Source organism: Phodopus roborovskii, unplaced genomic scaffold (assembly GCF_943737965.1).
Source record: "Phodopus roborovskii unplaced genomic scaffold, PHOROB, whole genome shotgun sequence".
NCBI classification, from domain to species: domain Eukaryota; kingdom Metazoa; phylum Chordata; class Mammalia; order Rodentia; family Cricetidae; genus Phodopus; species Phodopus roborovskii.
The window spans coordinates 2,974,733-2,999,027 of NW_026126611.1; the positions used below are offsets into that span (position 1 = coordinate 2,974,733).

Here is a 24,295-nt window from a genome sequence, read left to right on the forward strand (position 1 = left end):
GCTACACAGAGAAACCCTGTCTTGAAAAAAAAAAATCAAAGAAGAATGGGAAAAAGGAAGAAAGAAAGGAAACATGAAATAGAAATGTGAATTTTATTTGTTAGTTTTTAAAAAATATAACATTGTTAGAAAGAGGAACCGAATAAATATGAGAAAGGCATCCTTAATTAAAACAGAAAGCTGTGATAAACAATGGCTGATCATTTATTTAGTGCTTATAGTATTAGTTAGCTTGGAGTCACTGTACCCGAGACCATGAACTGAAAGGTGAAAAGATTCATTTGTTCCCAGTTCAAGATCTGATAGCCCCATAGCTTTTGGCCTCTGGCAAGGACAGTGCATGGTAGTGTCAGGGGGGGGATGTGTGTCCAGGGAAGAGCTCATATCACCAGGTAGAGCCTGGTGGTCCAGGCAGGCTCCAAGTGCGCTTGCTGCAGGGGCTAGGGGGCCTCTCACAGGCCCTTCTACCTGATGGGCCACAGCACGCCCAGGGCAACCACCTTGTGGGCCAAGGGTACCCTGTATGTGTGCAGACCATGCCAGTGATTAATGCTGATTAGAAAAACGCAGTTTATGTTCATATCTCTAGATACTACACTTTACACAAGGCAGCCTGAAAACATTGTGCAGGCTTATCTCCCTCCCTCCCTCCCTCCCTCCCTCCCTCCCTCCCTCCCTCCCTCCCTCCTTCCTCCCTTGTAAGAGAGGATACCAGAATGGAACCCCCAGTAACAAAATGAGGATGGCCCTTTGTGATGCAATGCAGATAGGTGAGAAAGACTGGAGAGTCTGTCTGAAATCTCAGAGTCTTTGATGAGCTGCCTAATCTGCCTATACTCTGGTAGATAACGCCCCTCAGTGGTCATTCAAGTAACCCTGGGTAAGCTCAGTGGTTCACACCCCAAAGACAGGCTTGCTGGGAATAGGGCTTCAGCGGAAGAAAGCTGAGAAGGACTAAAATTCCTTATGTGGGTGCACGAAACTGTGAAGGAATAAAGGAGAAATGAAATTTCTGGATTCCTGGGCTTTCAGGCACATTGTATTTAAAATTTATGCAAAATACCATTTTTTTAAAGGGAGAGATCCCTTTGTTCCTCTCTTATTCTCAGAAATGTATTCATCTTTTAAAATTAATTAGTTGCTTTTGCAGGTCGAATAATAGAAAATAGAGCTTCAACTATGCTGGGCAAGTACTCTTACCCCCAAACTATATCTCCAGCCCTTAAAAATGCCTTTATTTCAAACACAGTTTGCTTAAGAAACAGTTATGCTTATGAGAACTCAAAAAGTGTGAGATACATTTGACAAAAAGTGTCAAATACATTTCCCCTCAAGCTGAATTTTCTTTGAATATTGCAGCATAATTTTTCTGTTTCTAAATGGATATATTTTTGTACCTGAACCAAAATTGGTCTCTCGTTTTTATGCATGTCATTCTCACAGGCACAGTTAACCCTCCTTGGATAAACTTCTGTGTTAACACCAAAATAATAGTTCTGGGGTGGTGTTCTTAGTGTGGTAAGCATTCTAACTTCTGTCTAATATACAGGACTGAGTGTTTTTAATGACATAGTAGTAACATAGGCAATTTCTGTGCTCCGAGTAAGTCTTTATAGTCTCTGAACACATAGTAATGAAAACGTATTCTCCCTGAGATATGAAGCCGTTTTAAACGCAACCAAAGTGATTAGTCCAGTGTCTACAAGTATGTATATGCATGTGTGTATGTGAATATGTTTGTATTTCTGTATGTGTGTATGTGAATATGTCTATATGTCTATATACGTGTGTGTCTGCCAAGTGTATGTGTGTGTTATGTGTTGCACATATGTTCACATGTGTGCAGAGGTCAGTAAACCTCTGGTATTGCTCCTCAGGAGTCATCCATCTTGGTTTCTGAGACAGAGTCTCATCCTCTCCTCTCCCTAGCATCAGGATTACAAGTGTGAGCATCCAGCCAGCTTTCTTCGTGGGTGCCGGGGTCACACACAGGCTCCCATGCTTGGGGGGTGATGTTTCACTCACTGAGCTCACCCAGTACTGAAAATTGTTTCCTGAAGTTGACCTTGAATCTAAGTTCCCAATGATCTATTTTAAAATGGCATTTGGATCCGGGCTCTGCATTTATTTCCCTTATAATTGACTTTACTCACGTGGGGAAGAGTCACCCAAAAATAGAGGGTGACTCCCAGGAGTTCATGCATGTGGAGAGAAAGGAAATCTTTGGAAGACTTTCATTTGGTATTTAATCCCACTAGACATTCTACCTAAGTGTTCATCAGTATGTGAAGCACATATGACAGCCTCACTGATGCCCTTTGGGACTCAGAGGTTACTGCAGCAGAGAGCACCTGCACACCTGTGTCCCACACAGCACAGACATGAGGCTTGTGTGGTGGTCCCAGTCCTCTACAATGCTTGCCAGTCCCAGTCTCCAAGACAGAACCTGATCCCACACTGCAAACACTGTTCTCTCGTGAGCAAGAACAAAAACTTACCTCAACAGTCAACAGTGTCTCGTCTCCGGCTCCCAGTTTGGGCAGTGCTAGAAAGGGCGGGGAACTGTCACATAGCATGGCCACATTTGGTATCCTTGATACTATTACTATTTAAGATGTTGATAAGACCCGAAATTCCAGTGTGACCCAAGAAGGTGGTGCATCGGCCTAAATAATTCATAAGTCGTTGGGAGAGTGCTGTGCTTTGTGGCCTGTGGTTTTTATGTGCGGCATGTTCTATAACAGACACTGCCACTACTTTTGTTGTTTAATAATTTATACTGAGAGCATTCTGTCAGTGAACTTACATTTTTTACATGGTTTTATTTTTGTTTTTATACAAAAGTGTAGTTATCACATTTTTTCTCTCTTATGTAATCCTGGAGGTGGGATTTATTATTATTCAAATGAAATTCTTAGACATTTCACACTTAGAATAAAGGTTTTAAAATCTTGTCACCCCAACCTACTATTTGATAGCTTGGGTCTCAGAATTAACTGCATTTAAACTGGTTAATATCTAACAGATGGCTCCTATGCTGGTGTACAGTGTAACAGCAGCTTAAACTAATGAGGCATGAGTTCCCTTGCCAGAACACACAGCCTTGCGAGGTTGTAGTTTGTAGAACACTAAGAACGATATACACACCATGAATAAACAAACAAGAGATGCCTGAAATGGTTTTCATGAAACATAATTTTGGATTCCTTTCTTTTTCTTGAAATTAAAGTGATTTTTAGTTCATTACAGTTATTTTATCTCAGCAATCGAAATTACATCATCACCATGAAACTTCCAAATCACATGTTACCTTGCTTTTGGCAAATGGAAGTCATGTGTTGAAGGCTGTGATTTGGTTATAAATAACGAGAGGTCTACCAACTGGAAGCTGGAGAGGAGACAGCCCCTGACAGTAATGGATACATTGTATCGGTTCTGTTAATTGTGTGCCTATGTACAGGGCCCACAGTAATGGGTACATTGTATCAGCTCTGTCAATTGTGTGTCAATGTACAGTAACCACAGTAACGGATACATTATATTGGCTCTGTTAATTGTGTGTCAATGTCTCTGATGATGTGTCTGTAAGTGAGTGGCTTGGAAGTGAGGTGGCTTATCATTCCTGACTAGACCTCAGGTTGAGATTCTAGTAACATGAAAAATTGAGTCTCAGCGTTAGAATATTGTCGGTACCTAGGAAACTGATTCAAGTGTACTCCTTTTCTGTGGACCAGACTGACATCTGAAGCCGTGTCTGTAGTGTCTTTGAAACTGATGGTGGCTCATAGCCTTAAAAGCCACCACATTTTCTAAGCAAAAGTCTCATTTCTGAGTGATGAATATCAGGTCTCAGCAAATACTTGTTTTCGTTGAGGTTTCTTTATACAATTTGTATTTTCTAGCTGCGCATATGGAAAAAGATGCTGTTTAAATGTTAGTTGATGGAATTCTTCTTAGCATTTAAGATTCTGTGTCACCTGTGGCAGACTTTTAGACATGAAAACCCATGGCAGATAGTGGTATGTTGCTTTCAGTGTAGCTCTGAAACCCTTTCTAAAAATCAGAGACTAAGTTGACTTCAGGCTGTTTAACCAACCCTTTGTGGAAATGCCCACACGAAAGGCTAATGTCTCCACATCTATTGCTGCAATAAGACATCATGACCTGAGTACAAAGGGTTCATTCATCTCACAGATCTCAGGTCCACTCCATCAATGCGGGACATGAGGGTAGGGTCACAGCAGGACCCTGGAGAAGCAGAAGCCATGGCAAGATTGCTGCTTACTGGCTGGCTCCTTATTGCTTGCTCAGCAGGCTTTCTTAGACTACTCAGGACCTCTTGCCTAGGCAGACTCCACTCACAGTCACCTGGGCCCTCCCACATCAATCATTAGTAATAATAATAATAACAACAATAGTGTGCCATAGGCTTGTTCACTGGTCAGTCTGGTGGGAACATTTTTTTTTTCCAGTTATGATTCCCTCTTCCCAAATGACTCTAACTTGTGTCAAGTTGTCAAAAGCACTATGGTAGCTAGCTGTACCTGGAATGTGACTAGTGTGGCATGCTTTCCTAGCTAACCCTTCAGTTACCAGTTCATAGATATTTATTGATTACCTGTGGTGAGTGTGTGTGGTGGGTTTGAGTAAAAAACGGCCCGCATAGGCTCATAGGGAGTGCCACTACTAGGAGGTGTGGCCTTGTTGGAGCACATATGGCCTTGTTGGAGGAAGTATGTCACTAGGGGACAGTATGAGGTCTTAAATGCTCAAACCAGGTCTAGTGTGATAGTCACTTCCTGCTGCCTGCCAATTTGGATGTGCTGCCTGCACGCCGCCATGCTTCCCACCATGATGATAATGGACTGAACCTCTGAAACTGTGCCAGTACCGGATAAATGTTTTCCTTTATGAGAGTTGCCATGGCCATGGTGTCTTTTCACAGCAATAGGACACTAACGAAGACAGTTTATAATTGGAGAAAAAGGAATAAAGAGCCCATTCTTCTCTCAAAGTTCATTCGTTTCAGAGAAGTCATCTAACAAGTGCATGGAACAGAGAGTAAGATTATTTTAGTGTAGTTGATTGTGCATGTTAGAGAAGTCCAGAGTAATATCTGGCACAGGAATGTTTAATGAAATTTTCAAATCCAGTGTTTGCTATCAGCCAGTTAAAATCTTCACTGTGTTCAGAGCCTCTGTCTGCCTGGTGTCCCTGGCTCTTTGTAACGCCACACGGAACTTGTATGTCACGGTGGCAGATGTATGACCCTGCTCAGAGCACAGCAACGAAGGCTCAGGATCAGGCATCATTTGGTGGTGAAGGCGGCCCTGGGAAGTGAGATGAGTTACTAGGAGGCCTTAGTGTCCTCAGTGACTCCTGGACAAGGGAATTGTCACACCATGGAAGCTGGTCATAGTCCCTGTGTCCAACTCACTCAGACTTACCGCCTCACTGCCTGGTGGCTTAGTTTACACAGGCCCCACACGACTTCTTGTGTTTGCCGGTTTTGAGGGCCAGCGCTGGGCATCAGGGCACCTGACATGGGCAGAGGAGCTCTGAGAAACCACAAGTGGGGAGCAGGACTTGGGGCTTGATTTCTGAGAGGACGGAGGAGAGGATTTAGGAGGCATCCGCATGACAGGGAGCAGTGGTCTGGTCAGCAAGGCGGCCAGTGTATCAGCTCAGCTCGGAGCATGGTTGGGGGTGAAATAATAATCTTGTGTGGCCCCTCCTTCTTGTTCACTCTGGAGTGGCAGCTTTGATGCCCTGTACGCTGAGGTTCCCCAGTAGGAAAACAGGGTTGTTTATCTGTTTTTAGGGTTCCCCGCCCCTGTATTTGGAAGCTGGCCTGGAGGTGGGGGTGGGGGAGACAAGGTGGCAAACTTTTTGTATTCTTCCACTCTGAATTGCCCTGCAATTCCCGTTTTTTTGCTTGATTTCCTTCCCTTTCTTTTTTGTTTTGGTATCAGCCATCCTGACCCCCCCCACTCCTTGGAGCTGTGGGATTCAGTTTTAGGAAAGGCAGAAAAGAAAGGACAGTGTGTACCTAGTGCCTTGGGGTAGATGAGCTCTTATCTTGGGAAGGGAGGGTCCCTAAGAAGATAGAATTCAGTTTTGATAAGACGGAGCTGCTGTGTGGGAAGGAGCCAGGAGAAAACTTCAAAGCAGACATAGTCCTTTTGGAGCATCAATCACAGGAGAGGCAGGCACTTCCTGGTCAGGCTGGACCTTGCAGGAGGTTTCAAGCACTTCTAAGAACAATGCAAACACCTTGAAATTTAGATAAGCGCCTTCCAATACCCTTGAAGATGGGTGATATGAGTTTTTGGAGTGAGCTGTCATTGCGTGCTCTATCTTCTCTGCTAGGAGCAGGTCAGTCAGGTTGCAGTGTTCAGCTCACCTGTCTCCTCCCCAGAGTATCCCGGAGGAAGTCTGCTTCGCAACGCCAGTGGCTGTGGGAACTGAGGACTTGTACCAGTGCCAAGGCAGTGCCCCAACTTGTGAAATACTTCCATCACTGCCCCGAGATGTGAGAGATGTGACGGAGTGACATTTGGTACACAGGCTGTCACAAGGCCAGGATGACTTCAGCGCTTTTGAGCAGAGTCAGTCAATGGGTATTCCCTTTGGCTTAAGCACACTTTAAAACCCGAAATATAAAACATGAAAAGTACTAGGTGCTAAGTACAGTCCGATCAAGAAGGGAGGGGGGGTCTACACTCACCTCCGAGGAATGCTGTCATGGCTGAGTGGAGGGCAGCAGAGCTGGCTGGCCCCAAACTTCCAAAGCCGCCAAGAATGACAAAGATTGTGCATATTATTAACATTAAGAAATAATAACTGACCAAACCTATTTCTGCTCCCCCCGCCCACCCCCCCCCAACTCAGGTCCCCATGTCTGTATGACAACCACACGGTCCACTTTTTGCAGTCCCTTACATATCCTAAATACCAACCCCACCTGATGGGCATTTGTGGTTTATTTTTTTCCACTCTGCAGGCTGTCTCTTCACTCTGCTAGTAGTTTGTCTTGCCAGGCAGGGCATTTCAGCTTCATGTAAGCCAGCACTTGTAACTTGTGGGATTGCTCCCTGTTCTCCTGGGACCATCCAGTAAATCCAGAGCCACAGACAGAGAGCACTTGAGCATCTGCCCGTCAAGTTTGGATTTCTGTAATCTGGTGTCACAAGTGTGACAAGCCCATTACTGTAATCCCAACTCACGTCAAGAAAACATTGACAGTGATCACAAAACACAGACACCCACACATTTATAAAGACATAAAATATTTAAAGGGAGTGTTTACGGTGAAAGGGACTCACTCCACTCAGTACTAGGAGACCCCCCAAGGGGATTCTTTGCATCCATGCATGGTTCTTGCTGAGGCTTTTAAAGATCATTAAGATGCAGTTGGACGAAGAGATGGTTTCTCCTTTCTGGGAAAAAAAAAATTCGTCTTTGGCTAGTGAGGGTGTGGTTGCTCTGCCGATACTTGTTTCCTTGTTCGTCTATCTCGGTGGCCTGCTTGGCTTCCGAGGACAAGGCTGAGTGGAGTCCAGGCACAGGCTGCTCGGTACCCAGATGCTGTCCAGGTGTGTATTTAAGGCAGAGGCCCTCTTCTGCCCAAAGACCTGGTCCTCTGGTCTGAACCTTTCTATGGATAATTTGGTGCTCACGAGTGATTTATAGTCTGTTATCCAAGTCAGCTTCCCCCCCCCCCTTTCCACTGTCCCTAACCAGGCTGTTCAAGGGGAGCTGGGCGGTTAGACTGTGTGAAGTGCCCGCCCACCTGCAGGTCCCTTATGAGATCTGCTGGAGGCATTTCAAACTGAGGCAGCAACCTGGAATTCCTCTGGTCGGCCAGCAACAGTAACAGTATGGGCTGGAGGGGGCAAGTTCCTTCTAGGTTACTTATTTATCTTCGGAGGAATGATTCTGTACTCAGCATCGATTCTCACTGGTAGGATGCTGTTGCTCTGGGTCTTTTCGGGTTCCAAGTATAGCACACTCCCCAGGGAGCACCGCTGCCCCTCCCCCCCCCACAGACAGGATTTGCCGTTGCTCACTCATGCACTTGCCCCTGAAGTGCCCCTCCAGCATGGATGGAATGGAATTAAACATCTGGCTTCTACACACTGGACTTCCTGGGACAGGGAGTTCAGTGAATGAAACTACCGAGTGTGGGAAGAGGTGGTGTGGGTTTCTTGGTAACACACAATAGCATTCATTCCCTGTGTGTAAGGGGCTTGAGGTTCATTTAGCACAGGTTGTAAGTGCTAAGTCAGATGAAGAGGGCATGGAGGAGGAGGGAGAGGAGGAGGAAATATTTCGAAATTTGTTCCAAGGTAGGTGAAAATCCAGAAATCACCTGCAAGCAATCTTGGTTCTGTAGACTTTTGCAGGCTGTGTATCTTTTGCACGCTTTTGTAGATTACTTTTGGGAAGTAATGTGCCAGTTCTTGAACCCCGTTAGTACTCGAATAGGAGCGTTAAGGCGGGTTGACGAGAAAAGCAGGAAAATGTCTGTTCACAACCTCGGACTCTGAAACCATCCTTCTCTGTATGATGGAGGGAGCTACAGTCTGCCTGGGGCCATGCTCGATTTCATTCCAAGTCACCGTGGTGCCCAACCCCACCACACTCATTGGATGCCTGTAAAGATGATTGTGTCTCACAATTAATTAAATCAGTTAAATTTAGAACGTGCTTTCGCTGGACAGCATAGGCTGGCCCCAAACTTAACAATCCCCCTGAACCACCCTCCTTAGGCACGCACCGCCAATACCGGTCAGTTTGCTTTTTAATCCATGCTTACCGAATTGCTTAGATACAGTTTTGTTGTTCTTGTTACTGTTTTGATTTTTTTTTTTTTTGATTACACTAACCCAAGCCTTTGTAGCGTCAGGATCTACTAATTAACCTATGATGATACAATAGTTACATTTTCAGAGAGGTTCGGGATAAAATAGAATGGGGGGGGATAGTAAAGTGAAAGATCCCATGACGCTCCTTCAATAAAGGAGGTGGGCCCGGGGAGGGCGCACACCTTTAGTACCAGCACTCGGGAGGCAGAGGCAGGAGGATATCTATGAGTTTGAGGCCAGCCTGGTCTACAGACGGGATCCCAGGACAGCCTGGGCTGAAAAGAAAAAGGGAAGAGGATGGGGGCGGCGGTTAAACAGTGCCTTTGACTTGGTGTACATGCTTCATTCTCGGAGGAGTGCCGTGCAGTGCCCGAGCCCTTCATCAGCCATCGCCCACATATGGTGAGCATATACCCTGCGGGGCACTTGCCCTTGCATGCCTGCTGGGATCTCCCCTCAGAGCTCCTGCGTGAAGGGGTCTGTAGCACACTTCTGGGGCTTGCGTCTTTCTCCTCCGGCAGCCATGTAGCTCAGCAGCATCTGTAGAGTTGACTGTGCCTGTGTGACAAGGTCTCCCTTTTAGGATCTATACGAAGGTGATCCGCACAAACAGTTGCTGTGATTTACACACACACACACACACACCAATTATCCTCTCCATTCATTACGTTTAGCCTTTTCAAGATTCTTGGAAGCTTGGCAGAAGTGTGTCAGGAGTGAACGCATGTGCTGTTGTGTCGGTGAACCTTCCAGATGCTAACTGTTTCTCTCCTTGCTTCTCCATCCCCAGATGAATCGGCTCCTAAGGAAGTCAGCAGGGTGAGTAACTGAATGCAGTTTCTACAACACTGCCCCCGGGGATTGTTCCTTCCTCTAAATGTCCATGTTATCTTAGCGTGGAGGCGGGGAAAGTTCAGCGGAAACTCTGCACCCTTTCCCGGGTGTCCCTACGGCAGGCAGGGGGGGGGGGCTGCTCATCCACAGAGGCCCCAGGGCTGAATACCCAGGTTAGCCACACGTGCGAGCCTGCACATCCGGAGTTGTGCAGTGACTGGGCTCTTAGTGCCAAGAGAAGGCAGGTAGAGGCTGGATTTACAGATCCTCCCGGGGGACCCCATGAAAGCAGCATTTGCCCAGCATCCTCACAGTGGGTGCACAGGCCACGGTGGTCAAGCCCTCTGCTCTGCAGGACACCACAGCCCACCACAGCACTGAGCCGGTTCCCTCTTGTACCTAACCTGTGAGGATCCCTGGATCTCAGCCCCATTGTCTAGCTTGTGGAGGGATCAAGGCCAGCGAAGGTGTTATGCTCTGAGATATCCAGTATTGTCACCGTCTGGAGTGATACGGTTAAGAGATCTAGCCAACACAGAAGGCTGGGCAGGGGGACTGGGGACACCTCAGACAGTCAAGTGGCTCTGGCACACGCATGAGGACCCGTGTTTGCGTCCCCGGCACCCATCTCAGTACGCAGGGGTGGCAGTACCCATCTGTAACCCCAGTGGCACGGCTATTTGAGGGATCCAGGATTACCCAGATGCGTATTACCAGCCATGTCCCTGTCTGTTGCATGGTTGGCACTTAGAAGAATTTCTTAGCCGGGCAGTGGTGGATGGGGCCTTTAATCCCAGCACTCGGGAGGCAGAAGCTGGTAGATCTCTGTGAGTGTGAGGATGGCTTGGTCTACAGAGGGAGTTCCAGGACAGCCAGGGCTATATAGAGAAACCCTGCCTTGGAAAGAAAACAAAAACGAAAATGAACAAACAAACCAACAAGAGACAGAAAGAAAGAAAAAGAAAAGAAAAAAGAAAAAAAAAAGTAAAGATAAGAAAGAAGCGTGGGCCAGAACAGGGAGAGAGAGCATCGATATGAAAAGTAATCTCTTCTCTCGGCTGGATGTTCCACTCTGTGGGCATGTCTGGGGCTCCTGAGGGCAGAACAATACAGTTACGTGTTGCTGTGCTCTCAGAAATGGGATTGTGGCAAGAATGGAGCCCATTTTGAAGTTTTCTTTTATAATGTTGATTTTTCTTCTCCCCTGAGTATTTATAAAAGGCTGCTGTTTGCTCTTGGAATGCACGGTATTCATTAGAGTCTTGGTATAAATGCTTTGTTTTTTTTTTTTTTTTTTTTTTTTTTTTTTTTTTTTTTATTAAGCCAGCCTGGTGTGGGGAGTTTCATACTTATCCTGATACAGGGAGTGTCACACTGAGCCTGATGTGCAGTGTCACACTGAGCCTGATGTGCAGAGTGTACTGGGGGCAGAGACCTTCTGAGAGTTAAGTGATCTGGGGCCTTGAGGGGACAGGGCTTAGGATGGTCCCCTGAGTGTGTGATTGCCAGGTGTGCCCAGGGAACGGTAATGCTCGCTGTCAGCCCAGTCACGGGGCCACTCCCGGCTCTGTCCATGTTAACTTGGGGTCCCGTGTCATGACTCTTCCCCAGGGTATTATTACTTAACTTCTTGAGCTGTCCTTTTCGGAAGAGGATTTTAAGGAAGCCAGTAGGTGGTCATTTTCAACTTGGCTTTGCTGGTCTTGAACTTGGTTCTGTTGGTCTTGAAACTTCGGCGAGTTTGCCTTTAGACTTACGGACACAGGTACCAGGGAGGGAGAATTGGAAAGGTGACGAGCCAGGTGTGCCCGGTGACCTCTAACATGAGATGAAGGCTCCAACAGGCTGAAAACAGCCGCGCCAAGAATACAATTAAGGTTGGGTTTTGTAGAATTCCCCCACCAAGGATCCCTGGATCAGCTGCCCAAGGGGAGTCCACAGAAAACCTAGAGGGGTCCGACACCTTCTGGTTCCCCTGGAACTGGAGTTAATAGACGGTTGTGAGCCATCCTGTGGGTGTGGGAAATTGAACCTGGGTCCTATAGAAGAGCAGCCAGGGCTCTTAACTGCAGGACTATCTCTCCAGCCGCCCTAGGAGAGGTGTTCTAACGGCTTGGCGGGAAACCTGGTTATACCTGAACATATAAAGCGGGGGGGGGGGTGGAGTGGGGGGTGGAGGGGTGGGGAGGGAGATGTCAAGGCCCAGAGCTTCTCTGTGAAGGAGTAGAGAATGCACCAGCTCCCTTTTCAATTGCATAAAGGTGCAAGTATAAGGTAACGTGGCTGCTTTTTTACAGACGTGCTCGCTCAATCCCAAAGCACAGCATTAAAAGATGGCTCAAGAATGACAGTGACCGCCCAGGAGTTGGACTCAGGAGGCAAGGAGTAGCCGTGCCTCGCTCCAGCCTTAGCTGTCCTGATATAGCCCAGGGTAGAAGAGAGCACATGCATGTAACCCCAGCACCTGAGAGGCAGGAGTAGGAAGCTAGGGAGTCCAAGGATAGCCTCTACCATGTAATGAGTCTGATGCCAGATGGATTACCTTAGAGGCCATCTCAAAGTAACCAGAAAACACACACACACACACACACACACACACACACACACACACACACACACACAATACCAATTCCCAAACAACAGAAAAGAACAAGGCACTAAGAAAGCAAACGCCTTTCAGTCAAAGAAGTAGCAATCACCTCATAAAACCTGCAGCCTGAAGTGTGTGTGTGTGTGTGTGTGTGTGTGTGTGTAAATACATATCAGGCACACTACGTGTGTGTATGTATATGTGTGTGCACCTGTGCGTATGTGAGTGTGTGTGTGTGCATACATATCCGTGTTTCTGTATCTATATTTTCAGGTGCCTCTGTGTGCCTTTGCCAGTGAGAGAGACAGAGAGAGAGAGGGAGAGAGAGAGAGCGAGGCTGGGCCCAGCAGCCCAGGACACTGCCAGCCCATGGAATGTCACAGTCTGTCTCCATGTGGCTCCTCCTCAACCAGCCCAACCTAGAAAGTCCCTCTCAGACACACCGAGGGCGGGCGTGGAGAAGCTTGTATCCTAAGTGTCCTCTGGATCCTGTCAAGTTGATGGTATTAGCAAGCATAGCCTCCAAGAACACCTAAGAGGTGCCATGCCCCAGACCAGGAAAGGAAAATGGGAGCATCCTTAATTCTGGAAATCAGACAGCCTAAGGAGTGTCTGAGGAAGAGCCCTGGGGATGCCTGCCAGGGAAGCCACAGTCCCCTTCCCTCCCCTCCGCCATTATCAAACACATCACATGAAGTAGCTTCAGGCCTTTGAGCTAGAGAATATGAGAAAGAACATTTTTCTTCGTCAGCGCTAGGATGTTTGTCTCAGCCTTTGCTGCCGGTTACTCCAGCAGCCACGGCAGATGTGAAGCCCCCAAGGAGCTGGACCCTGAGTGTGGCAAGTGTGCCCTGGGTGGATTTGATGTGAAACATTATCCCCCTCATCGGGGGCAACTCAGTCTGTCGGTCTGAGACCTGGGTGAAGCTTCCGCTGTTTATTATTGGCCCTGCTGTGCTTGCACTTTGGGATGCAGGGAGAATCTAGAAATAGATCTAGAATCCAGATGTTCTTCCATTGCAAGGTCCCGAGAAGGTGTTTGATTTTTATTTGTTTTATTTAATTTTTTTTTTTTTTTGGTCAAAGGTGGACTATTGGCTCATGTTTTCTTATTAATCCCCCCCCTCCCAACAAGAGCTTGAGTCTCCCTGAGAGCCAGGACTCTGGCTGCTGTGTGCTTGCACACGGATGGATGAGAACCTTTAGTTTCCAGGGACCCACACACCCAGAAGCCCATATGCTGGGCCCAGCTCTTCCACTAAATCTCCTGTCTCATTACCTCCCCCCCCCACAGCGATTTTCTTTTCCTTTCTTAAATTTATTTTATTTTATTTAATTAAAAGATTCCCATTTAGTTTCCATACTAGCCACAGCTTCCCCCCCTTCCTCTCCTCCCAATCCCACCCTGCACACTCCCATCAAGCCATCAAGCCCCCTCCTCTGTCTCCATTCAGAAAGGGGCAGACCTTCCTTGGGCTCCCACAAAGCATGTCACATCAAGTTGATGTGAGACCTGGAGAGCAACCTCCCTCCCCCCCCACAAAAAGGCTGGGCAAGGCAATCCAGCATGGGGAGCAGGTCCCCAAAAGCCAGCTAGGGTGTCAGGAACAGGTCCTGATCTCACAGCTAGGAGTCTTACAAAGAGACCAAGCTACATGACTGTCACACACGTGTGGAGGGCCTGGGTGGGACCCACGCAGGCTCTGTAACTGTTGACCCAGAGTCAGTGAGCTCCCACAAGCTCAGGTCAGCTGTCTCTGTGGGTTCCTCTCATGGCCTTGATGCCCTTTGCCTCCCACAATCCCACCTCCCTTTCTTCAGGAGGACCCCTGCAGCCCGGCCCAGTGCCTGGCTGTGGGTCTCTGCATCTGCTTCCATCAGCTCTCTGATGACCATCAGAATACTCACCGATGTGATTACAGTAGAGGAACAGTTCAGGCACCCTCTCTGCTGTTGCTAGGAGTCGTAGTCCACAGCCAATTTCTACCAGTAACTTAAGCACCAGAACCTTTCGCTGTTGTAGTCAGGGGTTCTTTCCTAAATTATTACTCAAATGGCCCTTTGCACCCCTTAGATCTCGCTGTCCGAAGTTAAACTAGTTCGTGTTATCTAACAAGCCCTTGAACTCAATAGTCTTCATTGGTATGAGTTTCATTATTTCTATTCCTTTGCATTGAGTGGATACGCTTTTCAGAAGCTATCCCTGCTTGTTTATAGGATCCTGCCTGATTGCCCGGTTCAGTGTGAACTCCTCGTGTGGGAGAGGATGCTGTACTCGCTCCCACTCCCAAGCAGGTGCCCTGGGCATGGTCCTTCTCTGTCTCCCATCGTCCCTAGCTTTCTCCACGGCTCTGACTGCGCTCTCAGGAACATGCCTGCCTCTTCACAAGAGGGCGTAGCGTTCCTCACAGTCCTCTCCAGGACCGGCCAGGCCTTTCCCCCCCTCTCCCATAACTCTAGGGTAAAACCTCCTGTGACTCTGCCCATTGCTGTTCTTACTTATTTTTCAGAGGTGTTGAAGGTGGATCCCTGGGTCTTGCAGACCTTAGGCAAGTACTCATCACCGAGTTTAACATAAGCGGCTGCCGGAAGCCAGCGCGCCCCACCTCAAGCTATCAGTGTGCCTCTGCCTCTGTGAGCTTCGTTGGTCCTTCACTGCCAATGCTGTGTTGTAGACACATTAGGATTCTTCAGCTTATGGTGTCTGTGTTACCAAAAAAAAAAAAAAAAAGTATTTATAGCTTTGCTTACTTTAAAATGCCTAAACGGAGCCGGAGACATAGCTCAGCATCTAAAGTGCTTACTTTGCAGACTAGGGGAGTGTGTTGGGTCTCCAGGATCCACACTGTAGACAAGTCCCAGATTCCCCGAGGTCCCTCATGGAGCCCTCGGTGACAGTTGAGGACAGTGAAGTTTCATAGGAGACACCGTGGCATCAGTCAGACAGAAGCTGACAGACTTTGGGTTTTGTTTTCCGGCACTGTCCTGGCTGCGGAGAGCTGTGTTCAGTGGGTTTCACTGGTACAGACTCGTCCACGTGAGACGAGCGTGGACAGAGATGGAAGGCGAGGTGTCCACTCTCATCCCAGGGTTTGGGAGACTGTGCCACACCTGACTTCCTTTGCTCCGGGTCACAAAGTGTCTTGAAGGGCAACTGTCCCTTCACACTCACCATAAACTAGGAAGCGTCGAAAGCTGGTTCTGGTTTGTCTCCCCCCCCCACACACACACACTCAGAGCTCAGAGATATGACATTGCATGACAGGTATTTCATCCCTGCCCTAGGAAATACGTGGTGTGTGTGTGTGTGTGTGTGTGTGTGTGTGTGTGTGTGGTTTGTGACAACCGATTCTTGTCCAGGAGAGATGGAAAGCTGCTGGGCACTGACCTTAGCAGGGGGTAAAGGCTGTTATCAAAGGGTATTGCCAGGCTGTGAGGAAGGACTTGCTGGGAAGCCATTTGCACCAGGGCTCAGCTACTCCATTGTCCACATGTTGAATCTCCCTGGCCCCCAGTATTGAGGCAGGGGGCTGGGCTGCAGGCTTGTGGGGAAGGAAGGAGGTGGTCTTGTTTATGTATTGTTGGTTGTATAGCAATGCCCTTGTTCCCCTGGGCCTGGCCTCCCAGGTGTGGGATGACTGACAATGGAGGCCCTGGATCTCCACACAGACTTGTTAAAGTTGGGACCCTGAGTGTGCAGTGGTGGGGATGGGAGAGACAGCGCCCCCTGGTGGGCATTAGCAGTGTTGCTGGCGCTGCTGGTCTATCTGTTTCCCCAGTGCAGTGGGAAGCCTGGGAAGGGTTTTCAGCTGAGGAGTAAACAGATTTTGTTTTTGGTTTTGGTTTGCAATGCTTGGTATCTGGAAAACAGGGTTTGTAAGGCAAGCGAGGGGCAAGGAGGACAGAGAGGCCTGTATTCCTCAGAGAGGGGCGGTGTGGCCTGACTGCGCCAGGACCAGATGGATGGGCACCCTGTGCATTCCTGTTGCTGGTATGACGGTGTGTCTGCAGCTTCAGGGCAGGCTGCTCACCCCTGAGCCCGCGGAGAGTCACATTTCACCTCCCAAGGAGCCCTCGGGCGACCTTTGAACTCTGACCAGTCAGGCTGTGTAAAAGCTGTGATTTATATATGTGGTGTTCTTGTATAGAGAAGCTGACAGGTGCAGTTTTTAAGACAACCTTGGATGGGGAGTCACAGCAGGTTTAGTTTCCAGTCTACCTATCTTAGAACGAGATGGCCGTGTTTAGCCATGCTCTGTAAAAGCAACCCACAGTTGTAGGAGCAGCATGCTTTCTGTGCCAGGGGTTTTCCTGTACTTCAACCATGTCCCTGACTCCTGTTGTTGTCTGTGTGTTAAAGTACCAGGACACGAACATGCAGGGAGTTGTGTACGAGCTGAACAGCTACATAGAGCAACGTCTGGACACGGGCGGGGACAACCACCTGCTCCTCTACGAGCTGAGCAGTATCATCAGGATAGGTAAGGCATGCCGTGCACGTGCACGCCTTGCGCACTGCGCTCGCTCTCCGGTCTGGTCCCTCTACCGGAATGGAATGAATGAAGCCACAAATCCCCAGTAACCTGAGATCAAATAAGGCCAGGCTTTTAAGACACTGTTTCAATTTATTCTTTGATAATTTCGTACAGTGTATTTTGAGCATGTTTATCCCCTCTCTTCCAACTCCTCCCAGTTCCTCCCCAACACTACCCACCCAGCTTAGTGTTCTGACTCTGAAGACAAGCTGTTATTTTTTGTTTGTTTGTTTTTGTTTTTCGAGACAGGGTTTCTCTGTGTAGCTTTGGAGCCTGTCCTGGAACTCGCTCTGTAGACCAGGCTGGCCTCGAACTCACAGAGATCCGCCTGCTTCTGCCTCCCAAGCACTGGTGCTAAAGGTGTGCACCACCAATGCCCGGCTAAGCTGTTAAAATTTTAAGGGAGGCAAGCATGCTTTGAACTCACTTGTTGGATAGCCAGAAATGGGTTTGCATTGTAGACAGGATGCTGAATCCTTCAGGACATGGTGTTTTCAGCTGTCCAGTTTGACACTGAGTCTTCCAAGTTTTTAATCTGAGAATAAAAAAAAAAAATGCCCTGGATGTGGAGAAGGCAGGGTTTGTTGTGGCTTCACCTTGTGCCAGGCTCTGTGGGCTACCGTACTTGCTGACTAGACCATTGTCACCGTCACCCCGAGGGCAAGCTTGGGACCCCACTGTTGATCAAGAGGCTTTGGATGAAGGAGGCTAGATACCCACCCAAATATACACAGACCCAAGTGAGTTAGAGGGAATTTGAATTTGGGTGACACCCTAACCTCACACACACCCCCCCCCCCCCCGTGCCCTAGGACATAGAATGTTTGTTACGATAACTGCCTTTGGATGACCCCAGAGACACATGTAAGTTAAAATATGTTCACTTCGGTGCTATGTATAATGTTTTTGATGGGCACTTAATTATTCAGTATTCTTGTGGGGGGGTTATAAATATACTTAGACATGAAACGCAGTGTCCCCTCGGTCACTGTGATGATTGGAGTTCTGACAGATGAGATGTGTATGAGGCGCTCTGCCTGCATCTTGCAATGGACATTGCGGTGAACATCGCTGCACTCAGGGGTGAAAGCTGGGAGCCTTCTGATGATACTGCTGGGCAAAACCACACGGTACACCGTTGCGTTTGTGGGCATCTGTCACGTTAAGCAATCCAGGCAAATGCTGGTACTCAAGTCTCACTGTAGAACCCCTGATGTTGTATTCTTCCATTGAGATTAGTTTCTTCCTTCTTTTTTTTTATTGCCTTGGCAGCCACAAAAGCCGATGGATTTGCACTATACTTCCTTGGAGAGTGCAATAATGTAAGTATCTATATTTAGATCTTGGTGCTCTAGATAAGAAAGCCTCGCAAGTGCTCTAAGAATCTACCCTACTGCAAACAGCGGCCGTGCGGTAACGCGTACCTCCGGGCCCGTTTGTACTTGGCCTGTACGTACGGTTACCGCCTGTCAGGAACGGCCCGGCAGCCGGCAGTCCTAACATGCTGTTGATTGATTTGTAGGTTCTTGCTTTGGTTTTCAGGATGCGTGTGCATCTCTAAAATGTGTGTTTCCTATACAAGCTACTCCAGCTCCATGGGCTGTGACGTATCACAGAGTAGGGTTTCGGTGCTTTTCTTCTTCTTCTATCTCAGAACAAATAAGAACGAACGGTTAGCATCGTGTGATTTTTTTTTTCTATTTTAAGTCTTTGAAAGGTGAGTCTGTAAAAAGCACTGACGGGGGGGGGGGGTGAGGTGGGGGCGGGGCAGCTAAGAGCCTGGGTCAGTCTCTCTGCCTCTGTGGCTGCTCCCGGATTTCTGATGGAGTATGTGTGACACAGCCCGTGGTCCTGTGTAGCCCAGCACACGCACATGCAGCCAACATTTCACCAACTTCACCAACGGTGTCTCATTTGTTTTTACCAGCGGAACCCTTTGCACGCTTTCATTACGACAAAGTCCTATTACAACAACAAGGCGAAAGCATTGCTTTTTTGAGTAAGGCCGCGCCGCCGTTGCCATTTGCGTTGGGGATTTGCAGGATGCTTCCCGTGTCCCGGAGTAACTAAATATGTACTGTACGTAGCACTGACGTGTTACAGAGCGTGTTCTCAGGAAGAGAGAAGACGGGCTCCGAGCTTTGTAAGGCACTCGTTCGTTCCCGAATAGTGCAGCAACTTGATGGAAGCAGGCACGCAAATTTCTGTTGGCCTGCCTCATAGCAGGCCCTCTTACTGTCCACAGCCATTGCTTGCCTGTGTGGTGGAACAGTTTACTAATGTCTCTCTTCCTGATATCAAAGCTCATGTGGGGTAAGGACCTTTGCTAGCCCCAGCCCCTCCCCTGTGTCGGTCAGAGGAACAGTTAGACAAGAGTGTTCATAAAAGTGTGTTATGCAGATTTCAGTCAACTTGGAATGCTTGAAACTGTACTCCAGACTGTGCTTAAGGTGGCAACCTACTAAAACAGATAGCCGTGTCTCCCCAGCTCATTTAAAATTGTTTCCGTCTAAATTTTGGAGATAGTCTTTAACTGAAAACTAGAGTCTTATTCTGACTGGCACGCAGACACAGGAAATGGTCACGCCCATGAGCTGTGCCGTGTGAACCCTAGTCGGCTGGCTAGCCGCGTCCACCCGCCAAAGCCGAGTGTTTATAATCCCTTCATGTGGCTCTCCGTGATGTATCACCCTGCGTCACAGCATAGCATTCTTGTTCTTGTGTGTCCCACCCACTGACCACTCCTCTCCCAATTCCTGATGGCCACCGTTCCGTCGGAACGCCTAGGGGATCCTAGGTTTCCAGATTCCCCTGTGAGTCTCGAAGCACTTACCTTTCAACACCTGCTCGTGTGTGTGTGTGTGTGTGTGTGTGTGTGTGTGTGTGTGTGTGAGCACAGTGTACTCATGGGGGCCCACACCGCACTCCCCCCCCAACCCCCTGATGGCCTACGTTGTAAGACTTCCCTGTGCAGGTGTGTAGTTGTCTCTAGGATCATGTCTGTTGAGATCAGGGACACAGGTAGCCCAAGTGGGGACCCAGCGGGGGTCTCCTCTCTGCTAAGACTTGGATCCCTCAATACGACACCAGCCGTTCGCCTGAACAAATGTGGCAGGCGTCGATCTGAGCTGTGGCTGATGCACAGAGGACAGGAGAGCTATGTGTAAGGACCCTTGAGGCTCCCTCCATGTGGCTGACACAGGGGTCACGGGGGTCAGGGGACCAACCGACTCAACTGGAGTTAGATTCTCAAACTCCTCTGGTCAGTCTCGAGACGGGTTGTTGACTTTATGTTTAGCGCTCTCAGAGATGACTCGGAAAAGGCTTCTAGTGTGTGTGCAGCCTTGTAGATATTATTGTGAATCCCTTCCTCTCTCTGTTTCCTCTCACCCCACTAAGTGCTGGTAATACACTCTCTCAGCCTTTGCTTGGGTGTGTTCACACGCATGATTGTCTCAGGGGTAGGTCTTTCACACGCTTCTCCTCCCGGCATTGCGGCGACGGGCACTGGGTGTGGCTTTAGCATCTCTTGGAGCCTCAGGATGCTTTGGCTAGAGCATAGCCTCCTCTCACCCGAAACTCGGGTTTCACTGAACCTTGCTTTAATCTTGAGTCTTGCGTTTTCTTTCCCCTTCTTGGAGCCGATAATTTTTCGTGATCATTTGTCTACCTGGTGTTTTTGTTTGTTTGTTTGCTTGTTGTTTTTGTTTTTCTGGAACAGAGGCTTCATTTGGGCAGAAACTTTATCTGCCTGGCAGGAAAACTCAGGGACTTAAGTCCCTTCCAGGTAGGGACTATCTCCTTTACCCAGGGGACACTGTCACAGGAAATGATCTTCTCGATCCTCCTGAGGTTGCTTTCCTTTTTCCCTCTCTCCTTGATCTCAGCCTTCTTTTGGAGTCAATGTCTTCCACCTGAGGCTCTTCTGTAGCTCCTCTCAGGGAGAGCTGATTGGCTCCTGTAACTCCTTCCAGGGAGAGCTGATTGGTTCCTGGAGCTCCTCCCAGGGAGAGCTGATTGGCTCCTTTAACTCCTTCCAGGGAGAGCTGATTGGTTCCTGTAACTCCTCCCAGGGAGAGATGATTGGTTTCTGTAACTCCTTCCAGAGAGAGCTGATTGGTTCCTGGAGCTCCTCCCAGGGAGAGCTGATTGGTTCCTGTAGCTTCTCCCAGGGAGAGCTGATTGGTTCCTGGAGCTCCTCCCAGGGAGAGCTGATTGGCTCCTGTAGTTCCTCTCAGGGAGAGCTGATTGGTGGGAACCCTGGGGCCTGTTTGAATGTGTCTCATTTCTCCTACTTTCTTAAGTGATGCATTTGGTCTACAGTGGATTCAGGCTGATGGATTTGCAACTCTTAAATTCAACTGAAAGCCTGTTCTTTCCCGTCTTGTCTTTTCAGCCCATCATCCTCCGAGGATGGTTTTTATCCCTAGATGGAGTTAAGTTCGCCTTCTACTTCCTCCAGTTTTGTTCCTCGAGTCTTTTGAGCTCCTCATCTTTTTCCGGAACTGTTTCTTGCTCCCTTGTTTATAGCCCCCTCTCCGGTACTGATGTCCCTGCTCACTTATTTCAATGTCTCCTCATCCCCCCCACCACCACCCTATTCTATCCAGAAAAGGATACGTTTGTATCTATTATTCTTTCCACTGTCTGTGCCTCATGTTGAAGCTCCTCTCTCCAGTGGGAACTCGGCCCCTTAACTGCTCTGCCTGGGTGGGATATTCATCACAGTGAGGTGGACAGAGTCTCACACATCCTAGGGCAGTACTGTAATCTCTCAGAGGAGATATTTTCCCCCCTACCTTTTCAGGACTAATGTCAAGGTCATCTGACCTCCTTGCCTCTTGTTGTTTTCCTGTCCTCTTGGCCTGTGATGACAGAGCTGTGACCCACTTTTGCATGTTTGTCAGGGTGTGCTGGTGAGTGCCCCGCATCGCTCCAGGAGAACTGCTTTACTTTCTTGTGAGGCTCACACAATTACGCTTTAGTTGGTGGCCAAGAAAAAGGCAGCTGTGAGGCTTTGCTACCTCCCTGCGTCCCTTATTAAGTTCCTCGGAGACTTTTTTATTTATTCTCAGCTCATATACTTATATGGGCTGGAGACATGGCTTTCTGGTTATGAGCCATTCATTCCTGTTCTTCTAGAAAACCCGAATTCAATTCCCAGCACTTATGTTGGGTGGCGCAACAACTACCTGTTATTTCAACTCCAGGGGATCTGATGCCCTTTCTGTCCTCTGCAGGCAGGCATGCACGCACGCACGCACGCACGCACGCACGCACACACACACACACACACAAACACAAACATCCATGTAGATATACATATACATGAATGAAAAACATTAAATATACATTTTCCAGCTTCTGTGAACGATTCAAACTTTTTTTTCCCACAAGAGTGTAATTCTTTGATCTGATCCCACTTAGAATTGACGTGGGTGTTTCTCAAAGTTGTTGGGCCCCATTGCAGCAGAACTCGCTTCCATACATGCATGTAATGCGTTTTGATTGAATCCATCTCCTTTTTCCCCGCCCCCCTTCAGTTTCTCCTCTGCCCTTCTGTGTGACGTTCCTTCCCACCTTTGTGGGTGTTTTACTTAAACCTACTGGGTCTGCTTAGTGTGTACCCATGTCAGTCTGCTGGAGCCGGGGCAGACGCTCCATCCCCCAGCAGCCATCAGCTGTTAGTGGATCCTCTACTTGTGGGTGGGGCTTCACAAGCCCCTACCCCATGCATGCTTTGCTTTTTGTTGGCTCGATCTCATGCATGTCTGTCTGTGCATACAGAAATAGTTGCAGCGAGCTTGTGTGTACAAGGTTCTGCCACATCCAGCAAACACAGTTTTGCTATAAATGTCTATGACCTCGAGCTCTTACAATCTCCCAGACCACCCCCTCCCCTTCCCACTTCCACAATGATCCCCAAGTCTGGTGGTGGGTATAAAGGAGAGTTCCACAGTCTCTTATTCTCAACATATTGACAGATTGTAGGCCCCTATATTAGTTTCTCTCCACCATAAAAACAAAACTTACTTGATGAGGGTTAATCCCGAGGCTTAAAAACAAGCACCAGGGGAACTGTATTGCTATGTCCATTCAGCAGAATTGTAGAATTAGGTTTCAACCCAGGCCCTATTTCTTCAGTTTTTGGCCAAGTAACAGTACCAGGCATGAGTTCCTTCTTGTGTAATGTGTGTTAAATTCAACCAGAAAGCGCTTGGTTACTCCCATCCAAGTTGCTATTGCTCCAGTGAGCATTATGTTGCCATTATTGTTAGTGTCCTTCTCAGGGTTTACACTGAGGCAAGAAAGTGGATTAGTTTTTTTTTTCCCCCTGCATAGCATCTTTCAGCGCCATGAAAGGTAGCCAGTGGTGGCGAGGGTTTCTCCTTGTCCTCTGACTCAAGTGTCTGGGGCTTTCAGCAAGAGAGTCACACCATCACGTTCTGGAGGCTAACCACAGCATTGGCAATGGCCTTTAACGTTTGGGGATCTAGGACCTCACTATCCAACAATTCCAAAAGAGCTAATTCATTCCTGGCACTGAGCTTTTTACTTGAATCAGTATACGTGGCCTTCCACATAAATAGGTTCAAGGACAGAAGCCACATGATCATATTATTCAATGCAAAAAAAAAAAAAAAAGGCCTTTGACAAAACCCAACATATTTTCATAATAAAAGTATTGGAGAAACTAGGGATCCAAAGGGCATATTGTAACACAACAAAGGCAGTATATTACAAGCCCATAGCCATAATCATGCTGAATGGAGAAAAAGGCAGAGCCTTCCCACTTAACTCAGGAATGAAAGGATGTCCACTCTCTCCTCTCCTGTTCAGTCTAGTACTTGAAGTCTTAGCCAGAGAAATAAGACAAATGAAGGAGATAAAGGGCATACAAATAGGAAAGGGAAATGGTCAGATATCGTTATTTTCAGATGGTTTGATTCTATAGACAAAAGACTCTAAAGGCTCCTCCAGGAAATTCCTACAGCCTATCACACCCTAAGCAAAGTAGCAGATACAAAGTTAACAGTGGCCTTTCTCTGTGCAAATGGCAAACAAAATGAGAAAGAAAAGAAGGAAACAATACCTCTCACAATAACCTTAAAAAAAAGAAAAGAAAAGAAAAATCAGGATAACTCTAACCAAGCAAGTGCAAGATTTGTATGATATAGAACCTATTAAAGACCTTGAAAAAAGACATCAGAAATTGGAAAGATCTCCCAGGCTTATGGGTCAGTAGAATTTATATAGGGAAAATGACTGTCCTACCAAAAGGAATCTGCTGATTTGGTGCAACCCCCATCAGAATCCCAACACAAATCTCGAAAGCACAATTTTCAGATTCCTATGGAAACACAAAAGACCCAAGTTAGCCCAAACCTCCCGGAATAATAGAAGAACTTCTGGAAGGTGTTAACCATCCCAGGTTTCAAGTTTGACTACAGATCTATAAAAATGGAAAC

The 24,295-nt window shown here is 47.7% G+C and overlaps 1 protein-coding gene across 1 annotated transcript in view; it reads left to right on the plus strand.

Moving 5' to 3' along the window:
* The window catches only part of LOC127237678 (cAMP and cAMP-inhibited cGMP 3',5'-cyclic phosphodiesterase 10A), a 147,779-nt gene that overhangs the window by 83,045 nt on the left and 40,439 nt on the right, over nucleotides 1-24,295 (plus strand). The window contains exons 3-5 of the mRNA XM_051206048.1: nucleotides 9,658-9,686; nucleotides 16,652-16,772; nucleotides 18,099-18,148. Coding sequence (XP_051062005.1) covers nucleotides 9,658-9,686; nucleotides 16,652-16,772; nucleotides 18,099-18,148 — 200 coding nt within the window. The remainder of the gene's footprint in view (nucleotides 1-9,657; nucleotides 9,687-16,651; nucleotides 16,773-18,098; nucleotides 18,149-24,295) is intronic.